General features: G+C 45.0%; 2 protein-coding genes and 1 pseudogene across 5 annotated transcripts in view; 2 read left to right on the top strand and 1 right to left on the bottom strand.

Moving 5' to 3' along the window:
- Positions 1-26,151, bottom strand: part of LOC115860926 (cytochrome c oxidase assembly factor 1 homolog) — a 242,806-nt gene that overhangs the window by 115,915 nt on the left and 100,740 nt on the right. The gene's annotated exons all lie outside the window — the stretch shown is intronic.
- Positions 649-26,151, top strand: part of BLVRA (biliverdin reductase A) — a 53,640-nt gene continuing 28,137 nt past the window's right edge. The window contains exons 1-2 of the mRNA XM_030871197.2: positions 649-795; positions 11,758-11,790. Coding sequence (XP_030727057.1) covers positions 11,779-11,790 — 12 coding nt within the window. The 5' untranslated portion in view covers positions 649-795; positions 11,758-11,778. The remainder of the gene's footprint in view (positions 796-11,757; positions 11,791-26,151) is intronic.
- Positions 20,222-25,251, top strand: LOC132597858 (homocysteine-responsive endoplasmic reticulum-resident ubiquitin-like domain member 2 protein pseudogene; annotated as a pseudogene).

A 26,151-nucleotide genomic window follows, 5' to 3' on the forward strand; every position in this document is an offset into this window, starting at 1 on the left:
AGGTACTTAGAATAGTCAAAATCATAAAGACAGAAAGTAGACTGGTGGTTACCAGGGGCTGGGGGCAAGGAATACGGGGAGTTATTGTTTAATGGGGATAGAGCTTCAATTTCACAAGATGAAAACAGTTACGGGGATGGACAGAGGTGATTTTTGCACGAGGATGTTAACGTATTTCATACCACTGAACTGTACACTTAAAAAATGGTTAAGATGGAAATTTTATGTTATGTGTATTTTACGAGAGAGAGAGAGAGAGAGAGAGAGAGAGAGAGAGAGAGAGGCTTCTCTGCCTGTTCCACCACGCCGGGGCTACTAACCCAAAAAGGATATGGCGGGTTCCACGTGGTGTGAGTAGGACTGGGCTGCGATACGTACCACTGGTGCACAGGGCACACCCGAGCATAGCCCCAGACGCCTCTACAGGCCCGGGAGCACAAGCCTAGGGCTCCCCCTCCCCTGTGGACGCGCGCCCTCGGCCCACTCGCGCAGGGACAGGGCAGGAGCTGGGTTGCAGACACTGCCCGGACAAGTTCACAGCCAGTCCTGCGGGTTCCGTAGGCCAGCGGAGTGCTGGGGCCATGCAGTCCCCGGAGCTGGCGGAAGGCGGGACCCCTCCCCTCACCCCACTCCGCCGCCCCGTTTCTCCTCCTCCTTCCCCGGCTCCCTCCCACCGCGCCCCCGAGTACCGCAGCCGGGCAGCCAATCCCAGCCGCGCTCCTGCCCGGCTGCTCAGGGTGGTGGCACGGAGCCCGCAGGCGGCTTGGAGAGCTCGAGCTTTGTGCCCAGCGGCAGGTAAGGTGCGCGGCGGGATCTGGGTCGAGTCGGGCTTTTCTAAAACCGTCAAGCAGGAGCCTGAAAACTGATGCTAGTGCGAGACCCGGCGCGCGCCCCGCTGCCGGGCCCACGAGCCCTCGGCGCCGCCCACCTCGCCCTGCCCGGGCCCGGCGCGGAGCTGGCGTTCTGGAGGCTCCGCTGGCCCGGGGTCCCGACGTGCTCCCCAGGGAGGGCCTGTCTCAAGTAAACAAAGACCAACTACTAAAAACATTATATCTATGTTTCATTTGTAAAATGGTGATGGTTTGGGTTTTTATGCAGAGGTATTCGGCTCCTGCTGCTGGCTTGGCCGGAAGGGAATCCGGGAACCCGCCGCGCTGGGGTTGTGCTCCTTGGTAGGAACCCTGCGCAGGTCCCTTAAGCTCTCCTGGCCGCGCTCTCCTCTTTGGAAACTGGAAAATCTTATTATTTCACATGTTGTTCTGAGGGTTACATGAAGTAAGTGCACTCTTAAAAAAAAAACTAAGGCTGAGCTCGCAGCAACAACAGGGTTACCTAGACACAACTATTTCAAAGTACTGATAACCCTGAATTGTTCCACAAAGGAACTAAGGTAGTTTGCAACAAAATCACGTAGAATAGTAACAAGTCAGCATAGAATAAATATAACCAGATATTGGGAGCAGAGGTAATGTAAGACAGAAAATAAGTCCAGGGGAAAAAAATAAAGTGTGAACTTGCTGTGAAAATGGAAATGTTCTGCATTTAATTAATTTACACTTAAATAGTGTGTCTATATGGAAAACAATATGGAGGTTCCTCAGAGAACTAAAAATAGAATTATCATATGATCCAGCAGTCCCACTCCTGGGCACATACTGGGACAAAACTATAATTCAGAAAGATATGTGCACCCCATGTTCATAGCAGCATTATTTACAATAGCCAAAATGTGGGAACAACCTAAATGCCTATCGACAGGTGAATGGATAAAGATGCGGTGCATATACACAATGGAATACTACTCAGCCATAAAAAAGAGTGAGATAATGCCATTTGCAACAACATGGGTGCAACCAGAGACTATTAGACAAAGTGAAGTTAAGTCAGAAAGAGAAAGACAGATACCATATGATATCACTTATATGTGGAATCTAAAATATGACACGAATGAACCTACCTACAAAACGGAAATAAATTCACAGACATAGAGATCAGACTTATAGTTGCCAAGGGGGACGGGGAGGGGGAGGGATGGACTGGGATTTGGGGGCTGGTAGATGCAAACTATTACATTTAGAATGGATAAACAACAAAGTCCTACTGTACAGCACAGGGAACTATATCCAGTCTCCTGGGATAAACCATAATGGAAAAGAATATTTAGAAAAGGAATGTATTTATGTGTATAACTGAGTCACTTGGCTGTATACCAGAGACTGGCACAACACCGTAAATCCACTGTACTCCTTCAATTTTAAAAAAGTGTGTGTCTAGTGGCTGCCTTATAGGACATTGCAGGTCTATATTGTTTCTCTGCTTGAGTCTCAAATTTGTCTCTAGGAAAGTGAACTTGGTCATTTGCATTGTTCCTGTCATTTGAAACATATGTCCTTCCTTCATTCCTCAAATATGAATGGCCTTGGAGGAAGTAGAGCCATTCCTTATAATTAGCTAGAAAGACAGTTTTCTGTACTTCATTATTAGAGCACCCTGATGTATTATCATGTGAAAGTTTACTCAGTTGAGGAACTGGGGCTGGGAGGGATGGAGTCAGTGAATATGGCATAATTTATAACTTTTTTTTAGAGTTTTGAATAAAAATGTTAACTTACCTTTATAGGAAAATTTAAAATATATAGATACGCAAAAAGAAACAATCACTAAAAATTTCACCACTCAGAGACATAATTGCAGTTAAGATTTTGATGTGTATATTTCCAGACCTTTGCCCCATGTAGCCATTTTAGTTTCCTTGGTAGGCCCCAAAGTATCAGCTCCCTCCAAGAAAGGAAGATCCAGGCTGGGGGCAAGGGTCGCTTTTACCTTAACCTTTGGACCTCTCAGGCCAGCACCTGGCCCCATCCAACAAGGTCACCGTCTCCCTAATCCTTCTCTCGTACTTCTGCCAGTGGCCTGGCTTTGGGGCAGTGGTTATAGGCATCTGAGAGAGCATTTCGGAGAAGAGGAAAGTCACAGCTGTGGTTCATTCCGCATGAGGAGTAATCCAGGGTTTCTCATCCTTGGCCCTGTTGATATTTGGGGCTGGATAACTTTGTTGGGGGAGGGCCGTCCCGTGTATTAGAAGATGTTTAGCAGCATGAGGGCTCACATGCCCCCCCCCCACTTCTCATCATGACAATCAGCAGTGTTGGTTGAGACCACTTGGGTTAACGGAAATTGCTAAATTATTCATGACGTGCACTAAAGAGGTTCATATTCCAGTTTGCACGTAGGAGAAGGACTGAGATCGAAAGAGAGGCATAGCTTAAGCTAAGGAAGCTGTTTAGTCCTGGCTGTACGATTCACTTACGGTGAGATTTTGGTGGGCAGGTATATCAGTTAGGATGGAAACAGGAAAAAACCACAAAAATGCAAGACACTTTTGAGGGGATTCCATAGAAGAGGGGGTAGGATTTGGGGAACCAGCAAATGACAGTGCGACACCCGGGGAGGACGGCCGGCGGGATGCCATCCCCACGCTGGCCGGAAGGGGCAGGGAAGGGACTGGGATACCAGAGCTTGGAAGTGGGGGCCGGGTGGGTGGGTGGGAGAACTGGAGGAGGAGCCGCCCTCCAGGGCTGCTGTGGCCCTGGCAGATGCAGACACTGTCAGAGCAGCAGCCCAGCAGATGGGGAATAAGTTCACCAGCCTCTCCCTTTGTTACGAGTCCAAGTTCGTACTGCTCAGCCGCATGACAGGCCACTAAATTGAGAGAGACAGTGTTAGGGCAAGGAGTAGCAGCTTTTTTGGAAAGCCAGCAGACAGAGAAGATGGTGGACTTGTGTCCCAAAGAACCATCTTACCCCCAAGTCAGAATTCAGGCTTCAGAGGGGAGGGGGTGTAGCAGATTGTTGCGGACTTCTTGGTGGGCCAGACCGGGAAGGGGATGTTCTTGCAGCGGTCCAGGTAGGTCTGCTGTAAACCTCCAACAAGAGGAATGTGGTTCTCTGTTGTGCAACTTTTTATCTCTGTATGAATGAAAATTGTTATACCTTTAAAGGTCAAGCCTGGGAGGCAGAACCTTGAGAATGTGCTCTCATGTATATTTCAGGCTGTAGGCAACATTCTTTTACAAAGAAGTAGAGCCAGCATAAGGAAGCACAGGCAGCAGAGTGCAAAGGTGAGAGCTAAAGGAATAGATCCAGTATGGAGTCAGGTTTGTTCTTCTCTGTTACACCTTTCCCCTCCTGTACCCACGGAGCTCCTCCTCTGGCCAGTCCCTAGTGGAAGCTGGTGGGTGAAGCAACCCAGGTGATGCAGCCTAGGGAGGTCAGCCAGCTCCCGAGGGGGTGGGGGCAGGGCCGATGGAGAGCCACCAGAACCACCAGTAGCGTGTGATCTAAAGTCTTCTGCCTCTGTAGAATGAAAGTTTGAGGGGTCTAACTCTTAAGGGGGAGGAAAAGGAGATAGGCAAAAAATGTTTTTGAAAATTAAAACATATAACACACGCAGGGCACTGCTGCTTCTGACCTCTGACTCTGTTTCAAGCACTAAGGTCAAGTCATGCTGTTTTAGCTACTGCAGGATTTTTTTTTTCCAGCTTTACTGAGGTCTAATTGACCAAAAAATTCTGAGATAAACTATACAGTGTGATGATTTGATATACGGATACATTACGAAAGTATTCTCTCCGAGTAAATTAACACACATGTTTACTGGTTTTGGTTTTGGTGAGAACATTTAGGTTCTACTCTCAGCAGATTCCAGTTATTCAAGACAGTGTTATCAACTATAGTTACCATTAGGTCCTCAGACCTTATTCATTTTGTAACTAAAAATTTGTGCCCTTTTATCAGCCTCTTCCTATTTCCCCAATACCCCAGCCCCTGGGAACCACTTTTCTAATCTCTGTTTCTGTGAGTTTGGTGGGGTTTTTTTTTTCTTTTAGATTCCACATATAAGTGACACCATGCAGTATTTGTCTTTCTCTGCCTGGCGTATTTCACTTAGCATAATGCCATCCGGGTTCACCTATGTTGTCAAAAATGACAAGATTTCCTTCTTTTTTAAGGCTGAATAATATTCCATATGTTGTCATCCCTTGGTATCTGCAGGGGATTGGTTCCAGGAGCCCCCGTGGATACCAAAATCCTGGATGCTCAAGTCCCTTATATAAAATGGTATAGTACCGTGAATATAGTTGGTTCTCCCTATCTGTGGATTTCACATCCTCAGATACGGAGGGCTGACTGTATATGGGTCACATTTTCTTTTTCCTTTCATCCGTCAACACTTAGCTTGTTTCCAGGTCTTGGCTGTTGTCATAATGCTGCAGTGAACGTGGGAGGACATATATATCTCTTCAAGATAATTATTTTCTTCCCTTTGGATATATACCCAGAGGTGGGATTGCTGGATCATACAGTAGTTCCGTTTTTAATTTTTTGAGGAATCTCCATGCTGTTTTCCGTAGTGGCTATACCAGTTTGCATTCCCATCCACAGTGCACAGAGGTTCCCTTTTTTCTACACCCTCACCAGCATTTGTTAACTCTTTTCTTTTTGATAATGGCCATCCTAACGTGTGAGGTGATTTCCCTTTATGGTTCTGATTTCAGTTTCCCTCATGATTAATGATGTTGAATGCTGAAAACCTTTTCGTGTACCTGTTGACCCTTTGTATGTCTTTGGAAGAATGCTTATTAAGTTTCTCTGCCCATTTAAAAAAAAATTTTTTTGGCCGCAGTGCGTGGCATGTGGGATGTAGTTCCCCGACCAGGGATCGAACCCATGCCCCCTGCAGTGGAAGGGCAGAGTCTTAAGCACGGGCCGCCAGGGAAGTCCCTCTGTGCATTTTAAAATTGCGTTTGTGGTTTTTGCCATTGAGTTGTATGAGTACCTTGTATGTTTTGGATATTAACCCCTTATCAGATATGTGGTTTGCAAATACTTTCTCCCATTCCGTGGCTTCCTTTGCTGTGCAGAAGCTTTTTACTTTCATGTAGTCCGACTTGTTTATTTTTATTTTTGTTGTCTTTGCTTTTGGTGTCAAGTCCAAAAAAATCATTGCCAAGACCAATGTGAAGGAGCTCACCCTTTACGTATTCTTGTAGATTTACAGTCTCAGATCTTAGGTGGCGCCGTACAAACTTTAGGATTGCTTTTTCTGTTTCTGGAATTTCTGGAATTTTGATAAGGCTTGCTTTGAATCTGTAGATCACTTAGGGTAGTGTGGACATTTTAATAATATTCATTCTTCCAATCCATGAGCACAGAATATCTTCTCATTTATTTGGGTCTTTTTCGATTTCTTTCATTCATGTCTTACAGTTTTCATTGTAAAGATCTTTTTTTTTTAATCGAAGTATAGTTGATTTACAATGTTTTGTTGATTTCTGCTGTACAGCAAAGTGATTCAGCTATACATACATATACATTCCTTTTTTCTGTATTCTTTTCCATTATGGTTTATCACAGGATACTGAATATAGTTCCCTGTGCTATCCTTGTTGTTTGGCCCAGCCTTTCTTACCTGTTTTGATGTAGATATTTTCTCATTCACCAGGTATGTAGGAGTCGCTAAGCTAGTTTCTGGATCTCTTTCAGAAGGGATTGCTCCCAGGGTAGCTGTACATTCAGTGTGTCTGTGGCAGAAGGGGAGCTCAGGAGCCCTCTCTATGTTGCCATTTTGGTCAAATTTACTGCAGGATTTCTTTAAACTTCTTAATCCTGCATATTCCAACTCAGTTGTGCTGTTTGGTGCACTATTATAAAACATATCTTTGCTGGTGCCTGAATAAATAGTTGGATGTTTTCTATATATCTTGTACAGAATGATTTTTCTTGTAGCTTAACTGTTTACTTTTTTTTAATCATCACAGAAACCACATCATAATACCTCAGACTTTGAAAAGGCCTTACAGTTTCTCACCTGATATCTGAGAATTTGCAGAATCTTAAAAAAAAAAAAAATGCTTGAAAAATATATACATGTATCAAATTATCATAGGTACAGCTTAAACTTATAGGATGTTATCTGTCAATTACATCTCTATAAAGCTGGAAGAAAGCGGCATAGGAAAACAAAATAGGCACAAAACAGCAGAAAAGCATCATATGCTCAGTGTAGAGCATAACATGATTTATGCAGTTAACATCAAGGTCACAAATAACACATTGTGAAATCTTGCTTATAAAAAAAAAATCTTGACTGATCTGCTAAGGAAAGAAAATACATTCTTTCTAGCGAGCTTTTAAATTGTTAAAGACAAAAGTTACATTTACAGGGATTCCTTCTGGGTGGAAGATTTATATTCCTTTGGCCCCCACCACACACACTTGTCATTTGTGCTGTGCTCGGATGTTCCAGCAGTTTGTCGTTTCCAAAAGCACTTGGCCAGAAAGAACTAGTCTTTCAGCAATAGGAGACCAAGGTTTTGACCTGGACTTTCTGGGGGATCAGTGCCTAACGACATGTATGGGACCCCCTGGAATGTCCTGGTCTCACCCCACTTTTAAAATTTAGTTGCACTGCAGTTGCATTGTTTGCAATTATTTGAGTTAATAAGCTGCTCTTTTAAAGAAGGGACACACCCTGGTAAGCCTAAATACAGGATACCAGATGTTCATTCCTTAGTAAGAGTGCTTTGACTCCTGGTATAACATTTCTCTTCTGTTATATCAAGCACACTCTCAGTAAAAGGCAAAAGGTTTTGAAATGGCCACGAGGAGGAACAGAAGGTACATGGGGCAGGTGGGAGGGGCTTGAAAGTTGGGGTGGGAAGGACAGTGGCTTCTGTTTGGAGACAGTGCCACGGAAAGCTTCACCTGTTCAGCACTGTTGTGCCTGGCGTCTCAGGGCAGCAGCTTTACTAGCTCTGATAACCTGAGCTTTGTCCTAGTTCACGTGTGTCTGTCTGCCCCTGAGAGAACCAGAAGAGAAGCTAATAACCTCCAGTTAACCAAGCCAAACATGGAAGACAGCTAAAGCAAAGGAGAAGAAAATAATAGAAGTGAGTTAAAATTTATGGCGAATCAGCACTGGAAGAGTGTGTAGGGGTCATTTAACTTTGTCTGAGCTCATCCCCCCCGACCCCCAGCTTTTTCAAGGTGCAGGAACCAAGTTGCTCAGAGACCATGTGCCCTGGCCTCTGTCACAGAGCTAGTGGGTACCCAGGCCAGGTTTAGAACTAGTCTCTTTTTTAAAAAATTTGTTTTAATTTGAAATATAGTTGATTTACATTCCTCTACCCCCCAAAAAATACATCGTCATCTTTGTGATAAAATCTAAACTCCCTGGACGCCATTAAATGCACTTCCCTATTTGACACAAGGTGCCTTTACAACCTTTCTCTTTCTCTTTTTTTTTTTGGCGGTACGCGGGCCTTTCACTGTTCTGGCCTCTCCCGTTGCGGAGCACAGGCTCCGGACGCGCAGGCTCAGCGGCCATGGCTTACGGGCCCAGCTGCTCCGCGGCATGTGGGATCTTCCCGGACCGGGGCACGAACCCATGTCCCCTGCATCGGCAGGCGGACTCTCAACCACCAGGGAAGCCCTAGTCTTAGATCTTTTAGAATGTATTAAATGTAGAATAAAGTTCTCCCTGGGTTCTGTTCAGACTTTAATGGGTCTTGGCAGGACAGTGGGGAGGAAGGGAGAGATGTGTGATGGGCAGGGAGGGTGCTGAAAGGTGGCCTGGGGTCGCTGCCTACCCCAACAGTGCCATCTTATTACAAGGGAAGTTGAAAGCTGGAGAAAGAGTATGGAAAGAATCCTGGCCAGGATACCCCTGTTGAACGTGCTTTATAAGTAATAATGCAATTCACCCTTGGTAATTGACCGCTGGTGCCTAAGGTGGTAAGGTTTCTAGGTGGGGTCCTTTCTCATCCATGTGCATCTCTGCAAATTGGTTTGTTTTGTTTTGCATTCCCCAGATTCTGTGGGAAAGGTAGTAAAGTTCATAAGTAATGTTTTATTGACTTTTTATAGGAAACCTTTTCTGGAAGTTGTTATTAGAAAGGGAAGGCAAGCAACAGTAATGTTTCTACAAGAACAAAGGACTCAGGGCAATTTAGTGATTTCTCCTGTGGGGACTGGAGACAGAATTGGAAAGCAGTGGTTATTACAAGATACTGAATATATCAAGAAGAAGATGTGGCACATATATACAATGGAATATTCCTCAGCCATAAAAAGAAACGAAATTGAGCTATTTGTAATGAGGTGGATAGACCTAGAGTCTGTCATACAGAGTGAAGTAAGTCAGAAAGAGAAAGACAAATACCATATGCTAACACATATATATGGAATTTAAGGGAAAAAAATGTCATGAAGAACCTAGGGGTAAGACAGGAATAAAGACACAGACCTACTGGAGAACGGACTTGAGGATATGGGGCGGGGGAAGGGTGAGCTGTGACAAAGCGAGAGAGAGGCATGGACATATATACACTACCAAACGTAAGGTAGATAGCTAGTGGGAAGCAGCCGCATAGCACAGGGATATCAGCTCGGTGCTTTGTGACCGCCTGGAGGGGTGGGATAGGGAGGGTGGGAGGGAGGGAGACACAGAGGGAAGAGATATGGGAACATATGTATATGTATAACTGATTCACTTTGTTATAAAGCAGAAACTAACACACCATTGTAAAGCAATTATACCCCAATAAAGATGTTAAAAAATTAAAAAAAAAAAAATTAAAAAAAAAAAAGAGTTCCCTGTGTTCTATAGGAGGTCCTTGGTTAATCTATTTTACATATAGGAGTGTGTATCTGTTGATCCCAAACTCCTAATTTATCCCTCCCCACCCATTTCCCCTTTGGTAACCATAAGTTTGTTTTCTGTGTCCGTGAGTCTATTTCTGTTTTGTAAATTAGTTCATTTACCACATATAAGTGTGATATCTTATGATATTTGTCTCTCTCTCTCTCTCTGACTTACTTCACTTAGTATGATCATCTCTAGGTCCATCCATGTTGCTGCAAATGGCATTATTTCTTTCTTTTTTATGGCTGAGTAATATTCCATTGTATATATATGTACCACATCTTCTTTATCCATTCATCTGTCGATGAATGTTTAGGTTGCTTCTGTGGCTTGGCTGTTATTTATATATATATATATCACATCTATGTATAATATATATATAATATGTATGTATATGTGTATATATAACTAAATCACTTTGCTTTACACCTGAAACTAACACAGCATTGTAAATTAACTGTACTGCAATTAAAAGGTTAAATCTTGAAAAACACATTTTTAATTAAAGAAAAATGGGAAGCAGTGGAATTGCTTGCTTACATTTGGAATTTTAATAGATGTTGCTAAACTGCCGTCTGTAGAGATGATACCTACCTATAGTTCCCCAGTAATAGGTAGGAGTTCCCTGGTGGTCCAGTGGTTAGGACTCTGAGCTTTCACTGCCGGGGCCTGGGTTCATTCCCTGGTTGGGGGACTAAGCTGTGCGGCAAGGCCAAAAAAAAAAAATCAGAGATATTTGACCAACATGTGGCAAATGTTTTTTTGTGTGACAGGGCATCTAGGTAAAGTCATTTCACAACTGAGGTTGAGCACTGTTTTAAGAGTCACCAGATTTTCCTTTTTTGGGAATCAGAGAGCATTTTAGAGCTGGAAGAGACCTTAGAGATGAGGTCCAGCCATTCAGCCTACACATGGAGAACCTCTTTGGCTGTGGTCACCTGGTTGGTCCGTGACTGAAGCCAGACCAAACCCTAGGTCTTTTATTTACCATAAAAGCTCTCCGGGTGTGTGTAAGACAGCCCTGGAAAGGTCTCTGGGGCAGTCTGGGTTTGGCTCCATAGCCAGGAAGCTGGAAGTTACAGCACAGGGCCACAACACCGTGACTGTAAGGCCAAGTGCTTTAACCCACCCTGAACTTCAGACCCCTCATCTGTAAAATGGAGTTAATATTAGCCTTTTTGCCAAGGTTTCAAGGATTAGGGTTCATGTAGATAAAGCAGCTGACACAAGTTGTCTCACAGTTGTTACCATCTTCCTCGTATTTCGTTATCTGACTTCCCCACCCCACATGTAAGGGACACATAACACTACATTCTTTTTGTTTTGTTTTGTTTCATTAGGACATGGCCAGACCCATTTGTTACACGTTGTCTCTGGCTCTTCCCGTGCCTCTTTCTTTTTTTCTCTTTTTAAATAAATGTGTTTATTTATTTATTTTTGGCTGTGTTGGGTCTTCGTTGCTGCACCCGGGTTTTCTCTAGTCGTGGCGAGCGGGGGCTCCTCTTCGTTGCAGTGCGTGGGCTTCTCATTGCGGTGGCTTCTCTTGTTGTGGAGCACGGGCTCTAGGCGCTCGGGCTTCAGTAGTTGTGGCTCGTGGGATCTAGAGCACAGGCTCAGTAGTTGTGGCACACGGGCTTAGTTGCTCCGCGGCATGTGGGATCTTCCCGGACCAGGGCTCGAACCCGTGTGTCCTGCGTTGGCAGGTGGATTCTTAACCACTGAGCCACCAGGGAAGCCCTGCATCATTCTTTTAAGTATACAGAAGCATCCCTTCTAGTATGAGAGATGCCAGCCCTTGGGGGTTGGCAGTGTTCTTTAGAGAAACATTACTGGTGTGATGTCCCCAGGGGGGCCAGCGACCACCTGCCGGTGTCAGATCAGACACTGGCCTGGGTGTCCTCACTGGAGGGCACAAGGTGGTGAAGGCATTTGGGGAAGATGGGGCCAATGGGACAGGAAGTGGGGGGAGAAGGGGGGTGGCCAGGGAGAGTGTCGGCAGGGAGTTTGGGGAGGTCCCACCAAGGTCCTGAACCTCTGCTTTTGTCTTCGCAGCTCCTGCAGAAAGGGACCAAGATGAACGCAGAGGTGAGTTCTCCAAAAGGACCCGTTTAAGGATGCTTTTTTCTGCAGTGTCCCTCATTTCTCCTTCACAGAGTGTCTCCTTTCCTCCAGAGTTTTCGGAAACATCAGCACAAACTTGAAAACATGTCCCCTCCTTCCTGCCACCACACATGGCTCCCGGTGATATGGGAAGAATTAGGCCCCTCTGAGTTCTTATCTGTGTCAGTCCAGCTTCAGTTAGATTAAGATTTATCTGCTTCAGTTAATCCTGAAACAACACTCATGGGTTAGGGGTAGAGTGGGCTGGGCCCTGGGGGCTGCTGGGCCCTGGGGGCTGCTGGGCCCTGGTGTTATTCTGGGGACACTTAACTCTGCTTACAAGGACCTTTCTCTGCATCGTCTCCCTGTCGCCTCACTTCCACTGAACCTGTTCTTCGATCCAACGAGATGCCTGGTCTCTTTGTCCCTCTGATTTTTCCTGACCAGTCAGCCCCTCCTGCTCTCACTCCCTTCCAGGTCCAGCGTAGATCGTGGGGTCCATCTCTTCAACTGCTATTGTGCTCACATCTCCAACTCCTTTTCCGCTTGTCCCCTTGATGCCCCATGGCCAGCCCAGAGGCTGTCCCCACAGGATGGTGGTCTTGGGTGAGAGGCACAGCTTCATGCTGTTTGCGGCTGGCAGAGGTCTTAAAACCTCATCTGGGTGCTCAGCACACCCACCGGGCCCTCTCCGTAGCCCCAGGCAGCTCTCTTTCCCTTTGCCCGAAACAACCAGGTCTGGTCTTCCTCACTCTTCCCAGCTCCCTCCTCACTCTTAGCACGTGGGTAACCTTTTACTTTACGGAGAAAAACTGGAACCATCAGCCATCATCTCTCTCAATTTCGGACTTCCTGTTTGGCTTGTTCCTTTTTTCAGAGTGGAAGGGATGCTTGTCAGTGACAGAGCTCCAGGCTGCGAGGACAGGAAAACACAGTTTAATGTGGTTTTTAGCCTGGAAGTTCAGATGCAGGGCAGGCTTCAGGGCGGGTTGATCCAGTGGCTCAGCCACATCTTATCAAGGATGTCCAGGATCTTTGCATCTCTCTACTCTCATCCAAGTGTTGGCTTCATCCTCGAAGTAGTGCCCCTCAGGGTTCTAGGATGGCTGCCAGCAGGGGCTGGGACTACACGCTTCCTCATTCGCTCTGAGCGGGAGAACGACGTGGCTTTCTGCAGCTCTCCCAGAAAAGTGGGAACCTTCTTTCCTGAAGCCTCCACCAAACTCCTGCTTAGGTCTTGCTGGCCAGAACCAGGTCACATGCCCATTCCTGGACTAATTACTGTGTCAGAGGAGCCAGGATTTTGCCAACTGGCTTAGACTAATCAGTCCCACCTGGTGCAGCTGACCCCTCTACCCCAGGGCTAGATCTGGGAAGAAGGAAGGCGAGTGGACACTGGGAAAGGACCCATTGCATCCCGTCCCAGACATTTTTGGTGAAAGCATATTGACTGAAAAACACGCACACCTAAAAGTTGAGAATTATGTTTTATTCTGCTGACTTACGGAGGACTTAAGCCCAGGATATAGCCTCTCGGGAAACTCTGAGGGACTGCTCCAAAGAGGTAAGGGACAAGCCAGGATATATAGGGTTTTTTGCCCCCCAAAAAAACCCCAGGCAATTGGAACATCAAAAGATTACTGTTAAAGGAAAACAGACATCTCAAGTTAATGAAGTTATCACTTTTCTATGTATGGGAAGATGCAAGAGTCTAGGCTTATTGAAATCATTCCTTTGATAGGCACCTTAGCTATCTAGGGTGCCGAAGAGCAGGAGCCTGCTCTCTCCCATCCTGAGTCCCCTCAGGATGCACCTCGGGGGCAGCTGCAGTGGCTGAGGGCTTGGTGGCCTCAACAGCCTTTCTTTACTGAAATGTCCACACTCTGAATTGCAGACTCTGCCGCCTGTTCAGACCCTGTACCACCTCCCTGATTACCTCCTGGACCAGCGGCACTGTTGGGCTCATTTCTACTCAATCTTTCCCATCAATATTTCCAACTGCTTTAGTTTTTACTTTCTTCAGAACAAAGCAACACATGAGGTCTTGTCGAGCTATCGTAATCCTATTTTTCTCATTCCCTTCAGAAACTCATCTTTAATTGTTTTTTGATATAATTCAAAAAGGTACGTGCACCCCTATGTTCATAGCACTATTCACAGTAAACAACCTAAATGTCCATTGACAGAGGAATGGATAAAGAAGATGTGGTGCATATATACAATGGAATACTACGCGGCCATAAAAAAGAATGAAATAAGGCCATTTGCAGCAACATGGATACAACTAGAGATTATCATACTAAGTGAAGTAAGTCAGAAAGAGAAAGACCAATAGCATATGATATCACTTACATGTGGAATCCAAAATATGGCACAGAGGAACCTATCTACAGAACAGAAACAGACTCACAGACATAGAGAACAGACTTGTGGTTGCCAAGGGGGAGGGGTGGTGAGGGAGGGCTGGACTGGGAGTGTGGGATGAGCAGACGCAAACTATTATATCTGGAATGGATAAACATAAACAACAAGCACAGGGAACTCGTCAATATCCTGTGGTAAACCGTAATGGAAAAGACCATAAAAAAAGAATGTAGATATGTGTAAAACAAAAAAGATAGCTTTTAAAAAGTTTAGTTTTGTAATAATGTCAATACACAGACCTAGTGCAAAACTCAAAAGGTATACACAAGACGTTAAATAGTCAAAAGCGAGTCTCCCAGGTCCCCCATCCCCCCAGCCTCCTCCACCCCAGGGCTGGCCTCTGTTAACCATTTTCTGGGGCCTCTGCCGCCTTATCTGAAGGCCCTGTAACTCACTCTAATTCTCATGTCCTTGGAAGTTGTGGAAAAAAAGAGTAAAAACTTAGCATTAACATTAAGCTCATAGAACCTGGCCTGGTAAGAATTCTATCAATCATCAGCCACCCCTTCTGTTCTGTAATTTTGACCTTTCCTTTGGTGCTTTTTTTTTTTTTTTTTTTTTTTTGCGGTACCCGGGCCTCTCACTGTTGTGGCCTCTCCCGTTGCGGGGCACAGGCTCCGGACGCGCAGGCTCAGCGGCCATGGCTCACGGGCCCAGCCCCTCCGCGGCATGTGGGATCTTCCCGGACCGGGGCACGAACCCGCGTCCCCTGCATCGGCAGGCGGACTCTCAACCACTGCGCCACCAGGGAAGCCCCTTTGGTGCCTTTTCTCTCTCAACCTTTTAAAAATATTCCCAGACCTTGGGTCCCCCTCTAACTATTCTGCCTTAAACACCCTGTGACCACCTTCTAGTGGTGGTGGTCACCCTTCTCACTACCCTCTCCTGTCTCATCCCAGGGCAGCCTGACGTGGTCCTCACTGCTCCAGTAAAACTTCTCAGAGCTCTCTCTCTGGAAGTGATCCCTCCCTCCTGTGAATTTCCATCACTCTTCTTTTGTTACCTTCCATCCTTTGACTTGGAGCAGAACCGTCTGTGTGCCCTGTTCATCTTCGCACCCCCATAGCAGCTGGCAGGATGCCTCCAACACCGCGTGTCCTCACTCTGGCAGTTGACTAAATGATGGGATGAGTCAGAGACGGTTGAGTCATCTTGTGATGCATTCCAGAGCTTGGGTGGATCCGTAGAAACGTAGAGGAAGGAAGACTTGCAGAGACTTGAGGCTGGCTGGAGAGGGAGGGAGGAGCGGGGTCTCAGCCGTAATCAGCCCTTTGGTCTCAGAGGATTTGTCCAGTGCAGGAATGACTCCCAGGATTTCCAGCACGTCAAGCTGGGTGCCTGACAGAATTTGCAGAGCCACTGGCCTTTGCCCGGAAGTTCAGAGCACAGCCAGTCAGGTGGGGTGGGTGGTTGGAATCAAGCACAGAACGTGATGACCCAGGTCAGGGCGGGACGGCCAGGTGGAAATGCCCAGTTTGCATTTCTTCCTGGGACTGGAGCTTGGAGGCGAGGATGGCTCGTAGCGCGTGATGTGGGAGACTTCAGCATAACGGTGGTCCCGGAAACCTTAAGAGTGCGAGACACCCCTCCCCCACTCTGGGAACATGGGGAAAAGAGAAGAACAGAGGGACAGGCTTGAGCACTGGGGAATGTGCAACGCTAGGGCGCAGGATGAAGTGTGAGAAGGAAACCTCGCCGTGAGACGAGGGAAGACAGGGAAGGAGCGAATTTAAAGAAGGTCCCCTTAAGTGTCAAATACGAGTTGAGGTCCAGGAGAATGCCGCTGAGGGAAGGCCCTTGAACTTGGCAGTGAGAAGATCTGAGATGCCCTGTGATAGGGCAGAGAGGTGTGGTAGTGAAAACCAGCTTACAGTTGGGCTAGAAGGGTGACTGGAGGAAGCAGATGCGGCCCTGGGGATATGAGCAGCCGGCTGATTTGGGGGCAGTGGACACGCCACAGGCAGGGACAGAGCGCACTGAAGACCAGGTGGCAGAGGCTGCCCAGCTCTGTAGCCGGAGCCCTAGGACAGGAGCAGCGAGTAAGCCCAAGGCTGTACAAACTGTAGAGTGCTCATCTGCTCAGAGCATCCCTCGGATTTTTATATCCATTTTAAGTGTTTGTATCTTGGATAACATGCATTCACATGATTGAAAATTTTAAAGAATTTAGAAAAAAAAAAAGATTTACTCTGGGAAGACCTCTTCTCTCCCAGCTACTCTGTTACGCTCCCAGGTGGCCAGTGCTACTGGTTTCTTGGCTATCCTTTCAGAGAGATTCTAAACATATACAAGTATTTTTTCCCTTCAGCTGCCTCGCCCCCTTGTTTTTTTTTTACACAAACTAGAGCACACATCTTACACTGGTCTGTATTTTGCTTTTCTCAGCCAACAATATATCTTGGAGATCAGTCTCTTCCAATACATAAAGAACTTCCTTGTTCTTTTTTATAGCTGTGTAGCATACCATAATTATATAACCAGTCTGCTATTAACAACATATACATTATTTTCAGTCTTTTGCTGTTACAAGCAAGGCTGCAATAAACCTGGGTCATTTTACTTGCATATATGCTTTAGAAATGGATTTCTCTGAGCAAAGAATATTTGTGTGATAAACATTTCCAAGTTGCTCTCCACAAAGGTTGTCTGTTTTTCTCTCCCTCTGGCAACATACGAATATGCCTGTCTTCCCAGGCCAGCCAGTGTGTTATCAAACTCACTGATTCTTGTAAACAAGTGAAAAACAGGTTGTCCTTCCTGACTATTTGAAATCTTCATACCCCCCTCCTGGAGTGGAAACCCAGCACCTGCCCTCAAACCTCCCACCTTGAAGTTCTATAGTGATTTTACATTTTCTTCTACTCTCCTCACCTCAGAATAATTTTTTTTTCCTGAGTTGGCAGTGCATGTGTTTTTTTGTTTTTGTTTTTGCGGTACGCGGGCCTCTCACTGTTGTGGCCTCTCCCGTTGCGGAGCACAGGCTCCGGACGCGCAGGCTCAGCGGCCATGGCTCACGGGCCTAGCCGCTCCGCGGCATGTGGGATCCTCCCGGACCGGGGCACGAACCCGTGTCCCCTGCATCGGCAGGCGGACTCTCAACCACTGCGCCACCAGGGAAGCCCCCATCCATTTACTTTTAATCTATATGTGTCTTTATATCTAAAGTGGACTTCTTGTAGACAACATATAGTTAAGTCTTGTTTTTTAATCCACTCTGACAATCTTTATCTTTTAACTGATGCATTTAGACCATTAACATTCAAAGTGATTATTGATGTAGGTGAATTAATATTTGTTACTGTTTTCTATTCATTGCCTTTGTTCTTTGGTCCTGTTTTTCTCTTCCACTCTTCTTCTGCCTTTTGTGATTTAAATTGAGCATGTTATATGATTCCATTTTCTCTTTTTTCTTAGTATATTGGTTATACTTCCTTTTTTTATTGGTTGCTCTAGGGCTTGCAATATACATTTACAACTAATCCAAGTCCACTTTCAAATAATAACTATACCATTTTACAGATAGTGTAAGTACTGTAAAATAACATCATAATTCCATTCCTCCTTCTTGTCCTATGTATGTATCACTGCTGTTACACATTTCACTTATGTATAAGCATACATAAGCATATAAATACATACATAAAGTATATACATAAGCGTAAATAATTGAATACTTTGTTGCTGTTATTATTTTATTGTTATTTAGATCAATTAAGAATAAGAAAAATAAAGTTTTTATTTGACCTTCACTTAATCCTTCTTCCTTTCTTTAGGTAGACGTGAGTTTCTGACCTGTATTATTTTTCTTCCTCTCTAAAGAAATCCTTTTAACATTTCCTGCAAGATAGGTCTACAGGCAACAAACTCCCTCAAATTTTTGTTTGTCTGAGAAAGTCTTTATTCTTCACTCTGGAAGGATAATTTCACAGGGTACAGAATTCTAGGTTGGTAGTTTTTTTTCTCTCAACACTTTAAATATTTCACTCCATTCTCCTCTTGCTTGCACGGTTTTTGAGGAGAAGTTGGATGTAATTCTTATCTTTGTTCTTCTGTACGTAAGGTTGATTCCCTCTGGCTTTTGTTTTTTTCTCCTTTTTTTGGCTGCATCACACGGCATATAGGATTCTAGTTCCCTAATCAAATTTGCGCCCCGTGCAGTGGGAGCATGGAGTCTTCAACACTGGACCACCAGGGAAGTCCCGTCTCTCTGGCTTCTTTCAGGATTTTTTTCTTTATCTTTGCTTTTCTGTAATTTGAAAATGATATGCCTAACATCATTTTGCGGGGGGTGGGGGGGGTATTTATCCTGTATGGTGTTCTCTGAACTTCCTGGACCTGTGGTTTGGTGTCTGACATTAATTTGGGGAAATTCTTAGTCATTACTGTTTCGAGTATTTCTTGTGTTCTTTTCTCTCTTCTCTTTCTGGTGTTCCCATTACATGTATGTTACACCATGTGTAGTTGTCCCACAGTCCTTGGATAGTCGCTTCATTTATTCAGTCTCTGTTCTCTTTGCTCTTCAGTTTAGGGGGTTACTATTGAGATATCCTCAATTTCAGAGATTCTTTCCTCAGCCATGTCTACTCTGCTAATAAGCCCATAAAAGGCGTTCTTTGTTTCTGTTACATTGTGTTTGATCTCTAGCATTTCTTCTTCATTCTGTCTTAGAATTTGCGTCTCTCTGCTTACATTGCCCATCTGTTCTTGTATGTTGTCTGCTTTATCCATTAGACCCTTAGCATAGTAATCATAGTTGTTTTAGATTCCCAGTCTGGTAAATCCAACACTCCTGTTATGTCTGGTTCCGATGCTGCTCTGTCTCTTCAAATTGTGTTTTTTGTCTTTTGCTATGGTTTGTCATTTTTTTCTTGATCGCCAGACATGATGTATCATGTAAAAGGAGCTGCTGTAAATGGGCCTTTAGTCATGTGGTGGTGAGATATAGGGGGAGGGGAAGCATTCTCCGGACCCGTGATCAGGTCTCAGTCTTATAGTGAGCCTGTGCCTCTGGACTGCGAACCACACAAGTATTTCTCAGTTGTTTCTTTTCTTCTTCCCCTCTTAGGTGGGAGAGTATGGCTAGAGTGGGCTAGAGTTGGGTGTTTCCCTTCTCCCAAATGGAATTCTAGAGTAGTCTGGAGTTTTGTACAGTGGACCCTTACACAACACCGGGGTTAGAGATGCTGACCCTCTGTGCAGTTGAAAATCTGCCTGTAACTTACCGTCGGCCCTCCATATACACAGGTCTGCACCCACGGATTCAACCAGCCGCAACTGTGTAGTACTGTAATATTTACTTTTTAAAAAAATCCATGTGTAAGTGGACCTGCACTGTTCAAATGCATGTTGTTCAAGGGTCAACTGTTTTTCCCTTCCCTGCAGTCAGTTAGGGTCTGATAATTCCCCAGCACGTTAGGGTCTGGTTAGCTAGTTTCCTGTGAAGGCAGGCCTCATTAGGAAGAACGGGCACGCTCTGGTATATTTCAGTGGTGCTTTTTCCCCACTCCTGCTGGAAGCACAGGGGGAAACATCTCCAGTATTTAGTGTGGGAACCTGGTCAAGCTCTTGGAGGTAAATCTCACAAAAATGAGAGGGTCTCCCCGTGACTGGGTCCCCCTGGAGTTTTTAGGTCTCCAAGTTGTCCACACTGAGCCCCCAGCAGCTCATCCATTACAGTTCAGGCTTTCCTACTGGTTCTGGCGTCTGGTTCCTGTGGTCGTTTCTACTCTTGAACCTCTGCTCTGCTAAGTTATTCTCTTCATTAGTCCCTCTGTCTCTCCAATCTTGGGGGCAGTGGTTTACCTTGTGTCCTCACCTCTCTTACGGATCCTGGAAGACTTAGTTTTAGTTAGTTTTTCAGTCTGTTTAGCTGTTTACCCATTATCAGGATGGAGTGGCAACTTCCAAGCTCCTTCCATGTGCAGTGGGAAACCAGAAGCCCTCACCTCTTTGATTTGCAGTTTCCTTTCAGAACATGCCTTGAAGAAGCCTCATGTCAGATGAGCAGGTGCAGGTAAAATGGTCTATCTAGCAAAGTCATTTTTCTCAAAAACAAAGTTCTTTCGCACAGACGAACTCAGCTGTTACTATGTCAGCATTTTCACCCATATCTTGTCCCTTTGTGTCAGTTTTGCAAAGGAATGTCGTGTAAACCAAACTCAGAAGCACTTTCAGTCTGACACCATGCCAGCCAGGTTTTGTACACAAGTTTGTGTGTATTGTTAATTACTAAAATAGAAAAAGTAACTTGGCTTCTTACGATAATGAAGCTGTTTCTTAACCTCATGGCTCTTTTAAAGCTAATAGAAACTTATGTTCCTGGTTATTTTCTGGAATGTAGTAATTTAGTAGTTAATCTTAGGAATACTGTATAGATTCAGCCTCATAAGGAGATTGCTTGTTTCCTTTTTTGGGTGAAAGAAGAAACAAATATTTGATCAGGCGTGTGTGTTTGGGCTGTTACAGTACAGATTTCTCTAAAGACTGTCTTTCTGCTTTTCGTATATGAGACTGTCAACAATTAAAAGTAAAAGGGTAAACTTGTAACCCAGAAGGTACTAACAGGGCTAAATGGCCTGTTGTCAGTTGGGCATTGTGGCCTCTCCTTCCCACACTCTCCCTGACTCAAGGAAGACAAGCCTGGAACTGCATTGCCCACTGGTCCATTTCATGTGTGACGTTGGCCAGTTAGAAGCAGACTTGGGAGATTTGGAAGGCCGAAGAAAGAGAGACTGTTATTGAGAGAGCACAGTTGCTTCTTCCCAGCTGCAGGCTGAAAAAGGCCGCAGATGCTTTCCCCGAGGTCTTGGTGTCCAGGCAAGCTCCTGAGAATGACTTGCTTCAGTACGGCAGGGAGATGGTCAGTGATGGCTTCTCTGGCTTTGGCTCCCCAGTGGTGGCAATGGTCATGTAACCCAGAGGTCCCCAACCCCGGGGCCGCAGACCAGTACTGGTCCACGGCCTGTTAGGAACCGGGCCACACAACAGGAGGTGAGTGGCGGGCGGACGAGTGAGTGAAGCTTCATCTGCTGCTCCCCATCACTCCCCATCATTCCCCATCACTCCCCCATTGCTCCCCATCACTTCCCATCACTCCCCATCACTCCCCATCGCTCTCCTGTCACTCCCCATCGCTCCCTATCACTTCCCATCGCTCCCCTATCGCTCCCCCATCACTCCCCCATCGCTCCCCATCACTCCCCATCGCTTCCCCATCGCTTCCCCATCGCTTCCGCATCGCTCCCCCATCACTCCCCATCACTCCCCATCACTCCCCCATCGCTCCCCCATCACTCCCCATCACTCCCCATCACTCCCCCATCGCTCCCCCATCACTCCCCATCACTCCCCATCACTCCCCATCACTTCCCCATCACTTCCCCATCACTCCCCATCACTCCCCATCACTCCCCATCACTTCCCTATCACTCCCCCATCGCTCCCCCATCACTCCCCATCACTCCCCATCGCTCCCCATCACTCCCCCATCACTCCCCATCGCTCCCCCATCACTCTTCATCGCTCCCCATCATTCCCCATCACTTGCATTACTGCCTGAACCACTCCCACCCACTGTCCATGGAAAAACTGTCTTCCATGAAACCAGTCCCTGGTGCCAAAAAGGTTGGGGACCACTGATATAAGCCTCTAATTCCCCGTGTTAAAACTCTGTGCTTAGAACACATTGAATGCTTTCTCTTTTCCAGACTGAATCCTGACTGGTACCTTGAGGGGGTTATGAGTAAGTTGTGGAACAACAGTAGTACAAAGTCTGGGAGAGAGGAGGTGGAAGTAACCTGTTGGGAGGTTCTCATGTGTGAAATGGTACGATGTCATCTTAAGGCGGGCTGTGCTAAGTAAAATATGTATCATATAAAGGCCTTAATAAACCACTAAAATTGTTACAGCTACTAGCCACCGGGTGAGGTTAAATGGAATCATTGGCAATACTTTATTCATCTGAAAAGAAGTCAGAAGAAGAGGGAAAGAAGCACAGATTGGACAGACAGAAGACAACAAGACAGTAGATTGGAGCCCAACCATATCCGTGATCATAGGGTAAATTGTTTAAACACTTCACTGAAAGGCAGAGATTGTTAGACTGAATAAAAAGCGAGACCTGACAATACGCTGCCTACAGGAAACTCACTTCAGATATGAAAGCACACATTGGTTAAAAGTGAGGGGTTGGAAAAAAAAATGTACTATGCTAACACAAATCAGCGGAAACTGGGAGTAGATTGATGATATCAGACAAAATAAATTTCAGGGCAAAAAATACTACCAGGAATAAAAGTGGTCATTTCAGAATGATAAAGTGGTGAATTCATCAAGACACCATAACCACCCTAAAAATTTATATTCCTGACAATAGAGCTTTGAAATACATCAGTCAGAAAGTGATAGAACTGTAAAGAGAAATACACAAATCTACAATTATATTCAGAGATTCTAGTACCGATCAATGATTGATAGAACAAGTAGACAGAAAATCAGTAAGTATATAGAAGACTTGAATAACATCATCTACCAACTTGATCTAACAGACCTATGGGACAGTCCAGCCAACAACAGTAGAATACACATTCTTTTTAAGTGTGCTCAAAACATTTACCAAGACAGACCATATTCTGGATCATAAAACATGTTTTTAAAAATTTAAGGGTTCAGGGCTTCCCTGGTGGCGCAGTAGTTGAGAGTCCTCCTGCCTATGCAGGGGACACGGGTTCGTGCCCCGGTCCGGGAAGATCCCACATGCCACGGAGCGGCTGTGCCCGTGGGCCATGGCCGCTGAGCCTGCGCGTCCGGAGCCTGTGCTCCACAACAGGAGAGGCCACAACAGTGAGAGGCCCGCGTACCGCAAAAACAAACAACAAACAAACAAAAAATTTAAGGATTCAAATCATTTAAAGGATGTTCTCTGACTGATATTTCTCTGGAATTAAATGAGAAACCCGTAGTAGAAAAATATCTGGAAAATCCCTAAACATCTGGAACTAAATAACATACTTTTGAATAATCCATTGACCAAAGAGTTCATCACAAGGGAAATTAGACAGTATTGTTAACTGAATGAAAATGAAATCATGACACTTCCCAGTTTGTGGGGTGCAGCTAAAGCACTGCCATCACTTACAGGGAAATTTATAGCACTAATATCTGTTTTTGAAAAGAAGAAAGTTTTTGAATGAATAACTTAAATTCCCAACCTCAGAGTTTTTTTTTAAAAAGAGCATATTAAACCCAAAACAAGCAGAAAATCTGAAGTAATAAGGATAAGAGCAGAAATCAACGCAATAAGGAAACAAAAAACAATCAAGAAAATCGGTGAAACCTAAAGAGAGTCTTTTGGGGTTTTTCTGAGATCATTAGAATCGATAAAACTCTAGCCAGGCTGCTCAGGGAAAAAGAGAGAGAAGACACAAATTACCAATATCAGAAATGAGACAGAGGACATTACTGCAGATTCTACAGAGACTTAAAGAATAATAAGAGAATACTGTGGATACCTTTATGGCTAGGAAAGAGTAATTTAGATGAAATGGGCATATTCCTTGAAAGACTCAGACTTCCTAAGCACTTTGAAAAAGAAGTGGCAACCTGAATGTATATATATTCCAACTATACCTATTAAATAAATAGTCTCTGTAGCTGAAACCTTTCCACAGAGAGGAATTCTGGATTGAAGAAGCAGGCTGCTCTGATGTGAACTGCTTATAGAGAGAGGCATTTGTCATGAGCAGGAACTTCAGGTGGCTTCTAAGAGCTCTCCATCCCACGACCATAAGGAACTGAATTCTGCGGACAACCACATGAGCGTGGAAGAGAACCCTGGGCTCTGGATGGGGACGTAACCTGCCAGCTCCTGACTGCAGCCTGGGAAGACCCTGGGCAGAGGACTCCGTTAAGCCACATTCAGATTCCAGACCCTCAGCAACTGTGAGATAGTAAATTTGACAAAGGATCAGAGCGCTCTACTTGGGCAGACTCCTTCCTGATCATTTGCCACCGAAAGATGATCAGAAAACAAAATGAGTGGCATATGGTTTATCGTTTGTGTATGTTTCGTGAACTCATCCCAGTACTCCAAACCCAGTGCCAACAGAGAAAGCCATGAGACGCCAGCCTCCAGCAGCAACTCCAGTCCAAATGATTCAAGATCAGCCCCTCCTTCATCCAGTCAAGAAATCGTGTCTAGAGCTGCCAGTTCTTCCTCAGAAAGACTGAGACAACACACGCTTCCACAAGCACAGATGGATTCCCATACAGTTACCTGTTTCCACACGTAATACAAAGAAACGTAGACAACCGGTTTCTCGGGCAAACTGTTCCAGCTAGACTGCCAGTGTATCTTGCTTTTAGTCCATTGCAGGTACTATGGTGGCAAACATGTGTATGCTCGTTAGTAATATGTGATATTTCGTACAATGTCAAGCTGCCGTTTCAGCTCAGGCCACATTGAATGCCAACCCAGCCCAAACTACTGCTTCATAGCCTCTACATTGGCACCTGTTCCTGGAGAATAATCACCACCGGCTCCAAACTCAGCGGTCCAAGAAAGCTAACCCCTGAATGAGAATGCTAAACAAAGATGTCAGTTTGAGGCCGGCTGGATTGGATGTACAGGTCCTCACGAGCTGCAGTTCTCTTTAGCATTGTGTATTTCTTTTCTTCCTTTAGTCAATTTATACGGTAATGGGAGCCACAGAAAGCTGGATGATTTCCTGTTAGGCATGAGGAGGTCAGCCGCAGGCTCCCTGCAATAGTGCCAAGTTAAGGATGATGGGAAACAAGTAAACAATCTAAAACTCGAAGAAGTGGGTCATTTTATGGATGATGGGCTTGGCGATGAGGGCGGGAGTGGGGAAGGTGCAGGTGAAGAAGCCAGAGCAATTCAAAGACCTGGATTAATGGTTTCAGCTTGATCTTATCACCACCTTCTTTACTTCACTAATGCCAGAGGGCCGCCCCCTGTCAAGAGTTAGGCTTGAGAAACCATGCCAGCTGGAAAGGAGGGTTTGACTTTAGGAAAATGTTTAAACAGTAGTGGAATTTAAAAGTATATATGAGGGCTTCCCTGGTGGCGCAGTGGTTGAGAGTCTGCCTGCCAATGCAGGGGACCTGGGTTCGTGCCCCAGTCCGGGAAGATCCCACATGCCGCGGATCGGCTGGGCCCGTGAGCCATGGCCGCCGAGCCTGCGTGTCCAGAGCCTGTGCTCCGCAACGGGAGAGGCCACAACAGTGAGAGGCCCGCGTACCAAAGGAAAAAAAAAAAAGTATATATGAGTATAAAACCTTTTTATTATCATGAGATTTTTTTCCTTTAAGCTCATACGTATGAATATTGTAAGCACAAATGGATTACTAATTGTATGATTAAAAAAAAAAAGACTAACAGAACATAGTGTTACAATATTGGTCTTCCAGATTTTATTCATTTCAACTATGTATATTATCCCAAGACAGACATATTTGTGGGTCTTACTTCTTTAAAGAGCTGCTTCATATATAAATTTCTATAGTTGTAGATTGACCATTCCGTATGTAATTTAATATATTATCTATTTTCTATGAATTATTCTGAAAGTTTCAAATGAATGATCTCACAGTGTTTAGCAAAGAATGTCATTTACCTAAAATGTGCTAGTAGCAACTCGCCCAGTCCTAAAGCCAAGAAACTTATCAGTAATCTTAATTTTATTGGATAAAGGAAACCTATTTTAAGGGCATGTATTCCATCAGTTGGAATTCATACCATAAAGAAAAAGCAGTTCTTTAGTAGAATTAACAGTCATATAAAATGTTCTATACAGGCAGTAAAAAAGAATACTTTTATAGAATCAGAAATACTAGAAATAATTTGGCATTACAAGAAAAGAGAATTACAGACCAGTAACTCTCATGAACACAGATGCAACCATT

Source organism: Globicephala melas, chromosome 9 (genome assembly GCF_963455315.2).
Source record: "Globicephala melas chromosome 9, mGloMel1.2, whole genome shotgun sequence".
NCBI lineage: Eukaryota > Metazoa > Chordata > Mammalia > Artiodactyla > Delphinidae > Globicephala > Globicephala melas.